At 29.3% G+C, this 15300-nt stretch overlaps 1 protein-coding gene across 4 annotated transcripts in view; it reads right to left on the bottom strand.

Annotated features, from left to right (window-relative positions):
* Positions 1-15300, bottom strand: part of LOC122518839 (sodium/calcium exchanger 1) — a 106297-nt gene that overhangs the window by 74005 nt on the left and 16992 nt on the right. For all 4 annotated transcript variants that reach the window (XM_043637974.1, XM_043637967.1, XM_043637968.1 and 1 more), the window contains exon 3: positions 11050-11141. In XM_043637974.1, the coding sequence (XP_043493909.1) occupies positions 11050-11141 (92 nt within the window). The remainder of the gene's footprint in view (positions 1-11049; positions 11142-15300) is intronic.

The following is a 15300-nucleotide window of genomic DNA, read 5'->3' as shown; positions in this document are numbered from 1 at the left end:
TATTATTATATCGAACAATTTTCTAATTAATTTTCAAAAACAATATATTCATTCCGCAATTTCATTCATAATAAAATCAGAATAATTATTTAACACTACCCCTTTGTATAGCAGTTAATTAACATTTCTTTTCTAATTGACTCATAAAATAATACATTAATTTTAAATTTTACTCATGATAGAATATTAACGTGATTTATTTTATGCTACTCTTTTAAGGGATAATTAAACGCAAACAAAACACTTAACGTTAATAGGTAATTAGTATCAGCAAATTTTGTGATAGTTTAAAGTATATATATATATATATGTGTGTGTATATAGAGAAAGAGAGTTTTCTGTTTCGAGGTAAAACTTATTGTTGGCTCACTTTTCTTTTCTCTCTCTCTCTCTCTCTCTCTCTTTTCTTCCCCTTTTTTTCTTCTTCTTTTCCGCAAAGAATTCTAGTTTTAAAGACATTTCAGGCTTCGAGGTCAGGCTGTGCAAGAAGACACACGTGCATCGTATATTTCAAACGACAGGAAACTCGCGTTTTTACGAAGCCAGCGTACAAAATAACCCCCTATTGGGATAGACGAGGGGAGGTGAAGAGAAACAGAACAGGGCCGCCGCAAACCCGTGGTAGGACGTAAAGCTTAAGGGCTATTGAAGTAGATCGAGAAAGAGAACGTGACTTAAGTGTGAAAATATACTCTTCTTGTTTTACGACTAGGTGTTATATTATACTTTTTCTTTCTCCAACATCTTTTTTATTCTCTCTCTCTGTCTCTCTTTCTCATTGTTTCTTTGTTTAGTAAATGTGTCGATTACTATGACAATGGGATAAGTCAAAAAAATGAAAACAATTGTAATACAATTATTTATAATAATCAAATAAATTATACTTATTACACTTTCGGTAATAATTTAATCCAATGTTGTAATTATTTGTACAAATTTACAATACAAAATAAAAAAAAATTTACAATACGAAAACCCTCATATTACAAATTATCAAACTTCGGATTGAAGATTAAACACACACACACACACAAATGAAAAATAGAAATATTATTCCATTTAACGATTAATTTTGATTTCTATATAACAATATAAATTTTAAAAGCGAACAAACAATACAAGAAAAAAACGACATTTTCGTATATAAGAAATTTGAATTATTAATTGAATGTCTGTAAATCTACTTCTAATTACTGGATAGTAATTATCTCACGGTTTAATTAGTATTCAACGATGCTTTTCATTCGATTAACCTTCTTTGAATAACTTGGATAGATCTTCTACGTTGAAAGAACACTCCACCTCCCAGTCCCAAGTTTTATTACTTTAAACGAGTTTGAATGAAAATTTGACATAATGGAAAATGAGAAAACGTACAATGATTATTGCTGTTGTGAAAATGGTTCGTCATCGGTGCGTTATTAATTGCTTCACACACACACATACACACTTACTCACTCACACTGATTGTATATATATGTACATATCAACGGTACTTTTCGGTTCTTTCTCTCCCCCTCTCTCATCCCCATCCCCCTCTCTCTCGTTCTCTCCACTCATTTTAACGAGAACATTAAGCGTTGATTTAGGTTGAGATCGAGTTCTCGAAAGAAAGGTCCATTCGTGTAAGCATCTCTTGACCCGACCTATAATACTACTTGTGATACGTACAAAGATCACCGAGAAATAAATCGACCTTTTAAAAAGATCACATCTTAATAACGAAACTTATCGCATTCTCTTTGGTGTAAACAACGACAATTCATATATCACGTCCGTAGAAAAATGTGTCTTCCATTTAACGAAAATTCCAATATATATATATATTATATTTTACTTTTAAAGTATTTAAAACGTCATCTCGAATTATTGGACAATTTTATCCAAATAAAATATAAAAAAGAAAAACAGAAATAGTAACAAATCAGAATTAATTGGATATTTTATTAGATATATTTAAAGCTTCATCTCGAATTGTTGAACAATTTTATCGAAATAAAGTATAAAAAAGAAAAACAAAAATAATTAAAAATCAGAATTAATTGGATATTTTACTAGATATATTTAAAACCTCATCTCGAATTGTTGGAAAATTTTATCGAAATAAAGTATAAAAAAGAAAAACAAAAATAATTAAAAATCAGAATTAATTGAATATTTTATTAAATATCAGGTAGTATTATTAGATTTAGAGAAAAAGTGTCCTAACTCAACTGGACACATCTCCTTGTTCATCCCCTAGAGACCAACCCTCGTGCAAATGGACGTTCACGTGATCTATGAGATTTCACGGTTAGTTCCGGTAACATACCGCAATCGTCTCTAGGGATAACCCTACTTTCTGCAACAACTAGACGAGTTTACTCTAAATGGGTATTAAAACTATGTATTACAAATAAAAGTGGAATCAAATGTCCCCTTTAAATACATTTCGAGTAAATCGTGATTGAATACGATTCAAATTACCCGGAGGATTTTTTCTTCTTTTAACTATTTTTTTCTTTCTTTTCGGAGGGGGGCGAGGGGGGGGGACTTTTCTTTTCTTTGCCCATTCATTTCTCCCCATCCGTTAATCCGTAAAAGCAAAATCTAGTCACGTTTTGCTACGAGAGAGATTTTACACTAAAACGATCCATCTAAACCAGGAATGGAGTTATGGTTACTACCGACAATGAGTGTTCGTTACTTTTCAATCCTTAAATTGGTCAGATTATTTTATCTTTTTGGAAGGGAAAAAGAAAGAAATAAAAAAAACGATTCGATAGAATTCGATGAATTAAATTAACGATCATATTCACCTTCCCCACCATCCAAATTTTTTCTTTTTTTTTATACTTTTTTTTTATTACGACAAGCAAATCATACGGAAAAATAATCGTATTTTTCATACTGTTGTTTCGAAATATTTGTAATAAACCAAATCGTTGTTAAAACAAATGTTTCCTTTTATTTAATTTCTTCTATAATAATATGAACGTGCAAGTAGGTATTGTGCAATTGGCAGATTAGATTCTTCCCTTTTCCTTTTGATACACCGTAAATACTGATTTACTGGCTTTCGATGTAACAGATCGGCAATTTCACGTTATCGAATGGCTTCCTACACCATTGTGAAGGTTCCAAGGGCAATTAACTTCGATTGAATTTTTTCACGACGAAGATCTTAATTGGTTCACTAATGTTTATCAAGTTTAATCATAATCGTATGATTTTCACGCGAATGACACACTACGAGTTATGATTATTTCCTTTTTTATTTTATCTTCTTTTAAAAAACTCAACAAAATTAAAAGAAGAAGAAGAAAAGGATGAAAACAAACGATTTACAATTATTAACAAAATTGTCACGAAAAACGGACGATCTAACGTTTAACATTAACACCGATTGGTTTTATTGCAAAAAAATAAAGGGAAAAAGAAACAAAAAAACAACAAACGAAAAAGAAAAAAGCCCTATACATTTTTCAATACAAACGTGTTAGAGTTAAAAGCGAAATCCTGTTTCAAGAGGCTGCGGAACCCTTCTGAACGAAGTTTTATTGCCAATTGTTCGGGGATCGAAAGAAAGGAAAAGAAATGAAAAAAAAAACGAAAAAAAAAAAAGAAAAACTTTTTCGTTTCTTACGCTTTTACCGGTAAACACTTGCCGTTTTACATTCAATCTCGTTTCCCTGACGCAACCTTGGACCGTGAAGTAGGTCTCCTTGTGCGTTTTACAACAGGACTTCTTTTAAGAAAAAAAAAAAAAAAAAAAATAAATGAAGAAGACGAGGAAAAAACGATTGAAAGAGAGAGAAAGAGAGAGAGAGAGAGAGAGAGAAAGGATTTTTTTAAATGTAGGTCAACGCTAGGAAAAAAGGGGGAAAATATAACAAAAAAAAAAGAAAGAAAAGGGAAAAAAAGGTAAAGAATAAATAGAAAACAAACCAAACGTGGACCTCAACAAGATTGGCAGCACCCGACATTTTCACTTTAACTCGTTGAAAATCGAAGAGAGAGAGAGAGAGAGAGAGAAAGCTTTTCACGAATAATCCATCAAAACTTAGGGGAAAAAATTTATTTCAACGTTTATATTTCTCTCTTTATATCTAAATATATATTTCTTTTATCTATTATTATCTTTTTATCTTTCATTGGAGAGAAAAAAAAATTCGAAGAATAACATATAAATGAAAGTTTAAGCAAAGCACGAGAATATCTGTTTTCCGTTATACAAAAAAAATATCAAAGAAAAGGTTATAGGGATTAAAATGTAGATCGATTATTATATGTTCGATTCGATGTCGAAAGTTCATTGCCAATGTCCCTCCGTCATTCGGCCTTGGCCGATTCGAAAATGCAAAGCTTTATGTTTTTCTTTCTTTTTTTTTCGTTACCTTTCAAACCCCTTCCCTTTCTTCTCACCCCCAAGTTCTTTAACTGTTCGTACACTTTTCAGTCATTTATCACTCAAAACCCATCCCCGAGTATGCGACCTTGCGAAGGTAGGAATGTATGTATGTATGTATGTATGTATGTATGTATGTATGTATGCATGGATGTATATACGTACGTGTGTGTGTGTGCATGTATATATATATATTTTTACGGCTCTTTTGCACCGCAGTTATAAAGTGTGTAGATAAAGAGAGAAAAAGAAAGAAAAAGAAGAAGAAAAAAAAACAAAAGAGAGAGAGAGAGGGAGAGGGAGAAAAAAATATGCGTTTGTAAAATGTGGGTCAGTGGTGGTATGGGAAAAACTAGGACCAGCTGGTAACCACGACAAAAGAAAGAAGAGAGAGAGAATATATATATATATATGTAGGAGAGAAACGAACGATCCATTATCACGAAAGTATCAGTGTGCTCGCGAGCAACGGGGGTTAAAGAATAGAGAAATGGAATGGGTGGTAAAAAAAGGAAGGAAAGGGAAAAAAGAAAAAGAAACGGAAAAGAAGGTATAGGAAAAGAGGATAAGAGAAAACAGAACCACCGTGCCCGCGTAAACGTACCGATAAAGAATATAATTCTTTTTCGAAGGACGAGACTAGACTAGACTTGTAATCTTCGTTATTAAGGGGAGTACCCTATTCGTTGGTATTTTTCTTCTTTTTTTTTTGGTTTTCTCTAAATCATGAGATGCTTCTTCGTATAATTATCCATAGGTCTTTATCTATTTTTTAGTTTTCACGTTTAAATAACATTTGATTAGCATCAATTTTTCTTCTTATTTAATTCTGTAATTCATACTTAAATCATTTGTCTTTGTAAATTGTTGTAAGTAATAAGTAACAAATTTGAAATTGTTAATAATGTGTTAGTAAAAAATTGGACTTTTGTAATTGTTGTTCAAGTATTTTCAATTTTCGCTAACTCTTAATTGTTATTGTTAATTTAAAATAGCGATTAAATAAAACAATTTTATTTTTTTTATCTTTATATGAAATACGCAGTGATATATGTTGAGTGTTTTTGATTTATAAAGTCAGTCGGACGTTTTTAACTATAATGAGTTTAATATTTTAAAGTAATTTGTTTCTTCTCGTTATATATATATTGTACACATATGTATATATATGTATATAATTATACGTAAGTCTTTCGAATTAGACTTCATTTTGAGAAACTCCATAAATGTAAAATATTCTAATAATTATAAAGTTAATTACGAAAAAAACATTATACTTATTTTCTTTTTGGCAATCTCGTATACTGTATGCTTGGTTTTTTTTTTTTAAAGTAATAAAAATACATCTCGTTAATGCAACAGAGGACAATGTGGAAAATACAAAGCGTAAAATTTGTACGAATATACTAAAACACATATGTACACATCGATATATATATATATATATGAGTATTTAGAAGAAAAAACCATATGGCTTAAATTAAAAACGTGTCGTATACATTATGATATTATTATCCTACGTTTAATAATGTTTTATCGTACTCATAAAAAAAGAAATTACATTAATAAATGCTCGCCTTTGAAATTGCCTTTTTTTTATTGTCTCAACGCCATTTATTTTCTTAAACTAGTTCCCAAAGTCAAGAACAGTACGTTTAACCTTTCAGATTACGTCCTTTATTAATGTCATGGTTATTTATTCATTTTTCTTTAATATCATTTCTTTTACTACGTTTTATAAATTATTACATATGAAAGAGAACAATGAACGATGAAAATACATACATATATATACATGAATATACTTATACAATTACCGTCACGGTCAGATCTCTTCCCTAAAATATTTTGGACTACTGATTGACGAGAGGCTGCGTATGAATGCATGTCTGCAAAACGCCAGTGATAAAATAGCAACGGTTGCAACTATTCTGGCACGCGAAATGTTGAATTTCGAAAACCTTAAATCAGTGTTGCTCAACTTACATAATGAATTCAGTCTAACCATGAAACAAGTAAACATTGGTTTTTCAAAAATATATTCTACAATGTTAATTAACTTTTTTGCTTAATAATTAACCTAAATATATATATATATATATCTAACTTAGTATTTCTACTATTTAACGCTGAAATATACACGTGTGCACATATAGCGACTGTCGATTAAAATAATACACCGCATACTAGATTTTTCCTTGAAAATTATTGATATAGTATGTTTATTATGAAAACAATCTAGAAATAAATACGTTAGTATAACCTTATTACAAATATTTAATAATTTTAACTTGAAATGATTATTTATAACAAGTGAATTTAAGCAAATACGAAAATAATTATATACAAAATGTCTGTCACTAAAAATCATCCTTTATTTTAACTGTTATTTATATGCCTTTTAGTATTAGTTTAATACAAAATAGATTTTGTTTAAAAATAGACATATCTATTAAAATATACTTTGAATATTAAACAATATTGATCTGATATTTTATTTCAGATGAAAATTTTCAATTTAAAATCACCCCTAAGCAGAAACGTTAAAACAAATGTATTATAGTTTAAACAATTCTAAATATTAATAGAATACATTAAAATAATAAAATAATTGATAATTATTCAAAGGAAATGTATATTGTAGTTTAAAAACATGGAATATAAGTTCTACGTACCGTCCTCTTCAAAATCCACAATAAGACTGGCTCATTGTCCTCTGTGAACGTTCTTTTATTGAGTTTCGTTTATATTACTTTCGAATTATCGATAATAAGAAAATTTTCCTAGAGAGGTCAAAATATTGTATACTTTTAGTTTACCATTGGTAGTAGATATGAAATTTTAATATTTCTAGTATGTATGCGTATATGTATGCATGTTAAATGTCAAATATAATCAATCAAATAAATATACGTATAGTACGATTATTAATACGTTTACGTAGAATTTATATAATTAATTAACATTAAACCTATATTCTAATACAGTAACTAATATCTAATACCTATATTCTAAACTGACACTTCATGTATACCTATTCTCCTATCGTAAAAAAAGAAAAATAATCAATTTAATTTAAACGATCAATTTTTCAGTCAAGAAATAATTAATCCTTTTGCGTTTGGTATTAAATTTATTACATATTTATTTATATACACAGGTGTCATACCAATTGAAATTAATTTTCATTTGAATCGAACAATAAATACGTAATATACAAAAATTATGAAAGGAAAAAACGAAACAAAAGAAAGTTTATTAATTCTTGAACCTAATGTTAAATACGTAATACACAAAAATTATGAAACGAAAAAACCCCCAAGAAAAACATTTATTAATTCTTTTTTTAAACAATCTTTTTTTCCCCAATAATATGATTTTTTTTTTTATAAATTTGTCACGCGTCTTCGCATTAATTCGAGGTTTCAAGGTGAGACAAAGTATGAGATGGAGGTTTGAATAATCCGAGGACGGTATGGTGTGAATGCAAGTTGAATCGAGAAACAACGCCTAGGCGCATTCAGAAACGCCAGCAGAAATAATAGGAACCTGAGTCATGCTAATAATAATCCAACCTCCACTGCTATCATCGAGTCGTTCTGCCTAGTGCCGGATAATAATTTGTCTTCTCATTTCTCTCTCTTTCTCTTTCTCTTTCTCTCTTTTGCCTACGTGAGATGACATTCTAAAATCCGGATTAACAGATCTCGAGACAGAGAGATATCTTGGAAACAATTTGCATTACTTCTCAATATTCACGTGATTAATCTTAACAAAAGATCAGATGTAATATCAAACAATTAGTATATACATCGTGTAAGTATTATCAATCGTTCTATGAGAATATATCTATCTCTTTCTAATAATAATTTATTATATCAAATAATTAGTATGTACTTGTATAAGTATTATCATATGATCGTTCATGAAAATACACTCAGGAACCCCTTTCACGCCAACCTCTTTGAAAAATAACGATTAATTGATCCGTTAATCAAAGAATTTATAAGATTGTATTATGAAAAAGTGTATTTTTATTAAAAAAAAAAAAAGATAATAAATGTTAAATGAATTTATAAAAAGAAAAAATCCTAGATAGTATAATATTTGTATTATTAATAGGTGTAAGAAAAAAAAAATAAGAAATAATTGATTTATTATATTATCATAAAAGAAGGGATAGAAATGATGATGAAATTTTTCACAATTTCGGTTAATAATTCATATTAACTTCATCAATTTTATTTAATAATTGTTAATCGTAACTACCGTAATAATCCGCCAACCAAGGAAACGCGATTATGCGAACAATTTATTTTCATTATTAAAAAAAAAAGTTAATAGGGGTGGTACGGAAACTGTGGATAAATTGATTAAAATCGTAAAAAGTAATAGGAAAAAAAAACAAAAAGTATATATATAACGACTTTTTTTTTAACAGAAGCGAGAGAGAAAAAGGTAATGATTAATTTATTATTTTATCAAACGAAAAATAAAAAAAAAAAATAAAAAGAGAGAGAGAGAGAGAGAGGGAAACGACGAATAAAAATTTTACGATCAATTTTCCTCTTCAGTTTTGTTTACCTTCATAAATTTCATTCGGTTATTGTGAAATCACCGCTGACGACGAATGAGTTTTCCTCTTTTTTTTTATTTCCTTTGTTTCTTTCATTTTATTTTCTTTGTTTCTTTCATTTTATTTTCTTTGTTTCTTTCATTTTATTTAAAATACTTTTTATATTTTTATTTTATTTTAATTTCGAAACGATTGCAAATAGCAGTCAAATGTCGAAGGATATTACAAATATTTATAAATAAACATTATTATTTAATAATACGATAAATTATACATAAATATTATATATTATAATATATCAATATTTATTTAATAAATTAAATAAATTATTATATAAAAACCGCGTCGTTTCGTTTGAAACGATTTAATACATATTTGTGTTTTTCTGTCTCTCTCTTTCTATCTATAAGCATGTCTTGCAAAGAAGAAGAGCGGATAGTACGAAGGATGGAATAATTATAAATAAAATAAGGCTATACATATGCATGAACTAAAGAGCGAGTGTTACGAGTGAGCACGTTAGGAAAACTCGTAATATGCAAATCGTAGTGGCTAGACATCCACCGAAAGCAAAGAGTTATAACTCTTGAAAAGGAAATCGGTTGACGTTTTTGAAGCAACATATATGTATGAACTACGATGCTAATCTTTACGAACTACAAAAAAAAAACAAATTAAACGAATATTTTTGCATCTTTCCTCCTTTTTTGTTTGTTTTTGTTTTTTTTTTTCTTTAAGCTTTTGAATTTAGAACACCCTAAAATCATTCGACGGATCAAAAGTTTCGAAAGGTTATTTTTAAAAATCAATTTTATTCTTTTACGAGAAATCGTAGATTTTAGATTATTTCATAATCTTTTTTTTTTCTTTTAAATCGTAAGAAAACGAGCCTAACTACAAGCAAGCGCTGTAACATTAGAAAAAAAATGTTTCGTAAATGAGTAATTTGTTACAAAAACTAAATACACATTTTTTAATCCATCTTTTGCATTACATATTCAATACGTTTTAAATCTAAATATAATATTTAACATTATTTCAAATGTGTATCATCGATACTTGTAACGAGGTTTTTTTTTCAACAACTTACGTTCAGTTAGATGAAATCCAAGAAGAATATAGACGATTGCGTGATCAAATTAATAAAACGAAACGTAATAGAATACTATATTTGTATATATATATATATAATAAATGTATTTAAATTTATTGCTTTTACTAACAATAAAATAGAAATATGTATATATATACATTTAATCTATTTAAAGAGCAATCCATTCGTTAAATATTGATTACGAAAAACAATTTGAAAAGAAGTTTAGAAAAAGACATTCGACGTTCTCCAAATGCATGGAAAAATAGAAAAAAAAAGAAAAAAAAAAGAAAAAAAAAAGAAAATGAAAAAACAAGGATGAATGCGAGTATTGTCACAATCGAGTGCATCCTCGTCCTTTATTTCATCCATTCGTTCTTTTAGAAAACACGATGAAACAATAAAAGGAAAAATCTTTTTCTCGTTTATAGATTCAAACACAAAGACGGATGAGTGTGTGTGCATATGTATATCTATATATATATAGATGAAATTCCATGAATTTCAACCTTCCCATTCCGTGCGGTTTCAGAAAGTTATGAGCCACACCGATCGACGAATTAATCTTCATTAAGAGGAACAAAAAATAAAGAGGAAAAAATATTTAAAAAAAAAAGAGAAGAAGAAGTAGAAGGAGAAGAAGAAGAAGAGGAAAGATAGATAGAGAGAGAAAAAAAAATAATTTAAATTCGCGAAGAGTATAATCGGCTCCATTCATCGTCAGACCACCACCACCACCAACACCATCAACCACCACTCACATTCATCACTTGCATACCTCTTTCTTTCTTTCTTTCTTTCTTTCTTTCTTTCCTTCATTCTTTTGAAATTTTTTTTTTCTTTTTTTTTTACCTTTCCTGTAGAAACACGTAGTGCTAATGATGCGTGACTAATCAATGGTAATTGAAATTTAAAGTTTAAAAAATAATTTGAAAAATATTATTATTAAATATATATATATAATAACGATATTAAAATCTTGATATAACTTACCTCCTTGCAACTGTGGTTCACCAAGTTCAACGTAAAATAGTGCATCCTTCTCGTAAGAGTCCTCCTCGACGATCTCCAAATTCACAGTTTTTCTATAATCCAAGAAAACAAAAGAAAAAAGGCAAGAATTATGACAAAATTATGACCCAAAAATGTCGCGACAGTGTACGAGGAAAATATCGAGGAAGTATATGTGTGTGTGTGTGTGTGTGTGTGAGGTGAAGAGGGAGAAGCAGGAGGTAGGAGGGGGTAGAAATTGAAAGAAGATTCTTTTTTTCTCGCGTGCGTACGTCATCATTTATTATTTTATTTATGCAAAATCCTCCGGAATATAACGAAGGAAGGGAAATAGAAAGGAAAGAAAGTGGGAATTGGAAGGGGGTGGAGGGGGAGGAGGTCGAAGGTAACACGGTTATCTCTAAAATAACTCTGACCTTAGACTTGAAGCCAGGCCGTGACGATAACCAACTCGTCGTTTGAGAAGATACCCGAAGAAGAGAAGTTACGATACCGTGCACAATTCTCTAAAGCATTATGCCACTACTATAATCGTTGATCGATCGATATTCGCGTTAATCCTTATTCGTACACTTGTTCGTTCGTTTATAATAAAGTAATTCAACTTTTCTTAACTCTCTTATAAACGTTTATTAACATTGGACAAAGATTATAATAATGAGATTATATAATCATTTTCAATAGGAATCGTGCATGTTTGTTTATTTCGTTTCTACGAACTGATATTAATAATGGTTCCTTAGATATAATCTGAAAGTTATTATACTTTTATTCATAATAAATTATTCTTATTGTTTTTTTTTCCAGCTGGAAATTTATTATCAATTCTGTCGTATTCAACTGTAATTTTGATTTACTCCGATATAACAATATATACTACAATGAATATTTATTTTCAAATATTTCAGCATTATTTTTTCTTTTTTTCTTTTATCAAGGATTCCTTAAAAGAATGACAAAAAAAAATTTAAGAAATAATTAGTAAATAATAATTCACATTTGCGTAACAAAATTATTCGATGATATTTAACTTTTCTAATTAAAAAAAATAGCCACGATTCTTGATAAAAATGAAAATTTAACTTCGTAACATTTATTCGATGACTCCGAGCGACGATACAAAAGAATTATTACTTCAATTTTGTTCGTAAAAGTGTATTATATTACACGGACGATACATCATCATGCTACGGCAAACAAAAAAGTTTAAGAACAGTTTAAAAGAATATTATTACAAGGAAATATTTAACGATAATGACCAACAATAAAAAGCAAAAAAAAAAGAAAAAAGGAAGAAAAAACTTGTTTGCATTATTGTTCTCTGTTTTCTTTTTTTTTTAACAAATTAAGTAGCTAGTAAAATTAGCAAGGATAACATTTTTTAATATTTACATTTTTTTCTTTAGAAAAGATTATATAATAACGTTTGATAACGCGTATTACATCAGATTATATAATATTATAATTAAAATATCGATCAATATGTATACACAATAAGAGGTGTGACATAAATAATGAAGACGTGGGCTAACTATGTATGCCGTATTAAGTATTATCTATTTTCACTACCTCCTTCATTAATCCTAATTGATTGAAACATCGTAAGTAAGCGGCTTATGGAAAATCAATTTTTCTTCCTGTTGAAATATTCTAAATCGATATGTGGATCAATTGAAAGAAGAAGAAGAAGAAGAAGAAGAAGAAGAAGAAGATTAGAAAGAAAAAAAAAGTTATGGGAAGGGGTAGAAAGGGGGAAGGGGGAGGGGGAGGAGAAGGGTGTCTCCTTCCTTCCTTCTTTACTTTTCCCCCTTTCGTTCTAACTTCAGTCATTTTTTGTTTGTTTACTTGTTCTTTTTGTTTTTCTCTTCCAGTTCGTTTATCTTTTTTGATCTTTTTAATTTTATTTTGCCAATCTCATCTCGTGCCATCCCACTATTTCACTCTTTCTCTTTCGAATGGGTACCCATCCATTCGACGAACGTAGCTCGTTATAAATCGAACGAACTAGGCAATCCAATCTAACGGTGCTAGTAGATTTTTTCGTTTGCCGAGAAGAGTCGAGAACGAAAGAAGGAGGAGGAGGAGGAGGAGGATAAATAAAGTGAAATAAAATTAAAAGGCCGGAGACACTATGGAAGATAACTGTTCGAGTGTGAAAAAAAAGAAATGAGAGAGAGAGAGAAATTAGAAAACAAAAAGAAGAAAAAGAATATTATCAATTTAAAATTATTACCAGAGGAATGCGAATTAAACGAAATAAAATATGATAAACGTTTAAATGAAATCCACGTGAAACGTGGGCAAATGAATTTTGTTCGATTATAAATGTCAGACTATCGCCATTTGCCCTTAGAAAAAAATCTAGCTGATGAAAATGTTAAGCCATGGAAAATAGAATAGCTGACGCGTACGTATGCATTATGCTTACTCGCAGAACGATAAAATTAGAAGAATTAAACCAACCGACTAGTTATACATCTACATATATAATATATATAGATATATTATACATATGACATTTTCAACATTTTATTTTCTACGTATGTATATATATGTGTGTATATCGTTATGGAAATTTCTTCTACGTTAAAAATATTACCTTTTTGATTTTCTTTTTACTTTCTTTTATCTCTCTCTCTCTTTCCTATTTTTTATTTTAAACTACTTACTTATCTAAATGTTTATTTAATGGAACTAAACAAGGACTGAGAATTTAATATAAATTAGCATATATTAAAAAAAAAAAAACAATAATAAATATTCTCAAATACAAAAGTATAGAATTTGGATAAATAATAAAAAAGATGATTTATAAATTTGTTATAACCAGACAGTACAAGTTCATAATGTTTTCATGTAACATATATAAATCGTTGGAAACAAAAAAAATCTCCTAATCGCATGGACAAACGATCGTCTTTACTATTTACGTTGGTTGAAAAGAGTCCAAAAAAAAGCAAAAAAAGCAAAATAAGGACGATATGAAAAATCAAGTTTCCAGTGGTGGTAGCCTTTAGTAGAGAAACGGAAGGCCGACTGTGAAATATGCGCAGACATTCTCTATACACGCGCCCTCGTATGTTTACACGGTTACGTAACATAAACTACCCCTCTTTTGCTGTCGCTTCGTCGCTTTTCATCCGCGTGAACTAAAAGTAGTACGAGGGAATGAGTCGTGGTAAAAAAGAAAAAAAAAAATGCGAAAAATGTTGAAAAATCATGAAAATTGAGCAACCAAACGATAACGGATCAAATTTATACGCATTCGTTTCGATACCAATACTTTTAATTCGATAATTTCCCTCCTCTTCCTCCTCCTCCCTCCATCCCGCTTGAATGTTATTTGTACCTATTAAATGTGATTTTTGTTCGTTTTTTTGTGTTTTTACATTCTAATGAAACTTTTTATTGGCCATTGGAAAATTAAAAAATAAAAACAAATGATATAATCGACGTGTAGCCTTTTTTCTTTTTTTTTCGATTATTAATTATATTTATATAGATATACAGGTAACCATCTTATAACATGGTTTTGAATTGTCGTATAACACAATTTCGTTCTATTCACGATAAAAAAAATTTGCGACAAACTTTTATACAACACTGTACCTCTGCAACACACTGAATAACATGACTTTTTACTTAACGCATATAATTAAAAACTAAATTACCTTTAAAAGAATGACGCGACGGAATAATGAACTCTGGGTCTCGTATAACACTTTGGATTTCATACAACACGGTATTTTCTAGGTATCTATCATAGTTATCAATGTTATCGGAGGGTTACCTGTACATCTAGTTTTGTAAGGCTTGCGTCCCGGTTTTCGTTCCTACGTAAATACATATATACATACGGACGTATTACTTACATATGTAGTACATACAAACATACACATATATATATATACATATACATATATATATATATATATATATATAGGTATCGCCATCTTCTTTTATCTGAGAGCTTTCGATAGATATATCAATGTCTACTGCTGTGAGCCGGCCGTGACATATAAGTGGCGTAAGAAGGGTCGTTGTGAACGGCTCGATTCAACTTTTCAATACCCCTCTCTCTACTAATACTTTGGCCTATACATTTTCTCGAATGCACACACTACGGAAGAAATTAAAAAGATAGAAAAAAGAACAAAATCTTTGATACAAAACCGATACAAACAGATATTCGTTTATCGGAAAGAGATATACGGACCGTTTATTTTGAAAGTA

Source organism: Polistes fuscatus, unplaced genomic scaffold (assembly GCF_010416935.1).
Source record: "Polistes fuscatus isolate 324 unplaced genomic scaffold, CU_Pfus_HIC Scaffold1, whole genome shotgun sequence".
NCBI lineage: Eukaryota > Metazoa > Arthropoda > Insecta > Hymenoptera > Vespidae > Polistes > Polistes fuscatus.
This window is presented reverse-complemented; position numbering and strand designations above follow the sequence as displayed.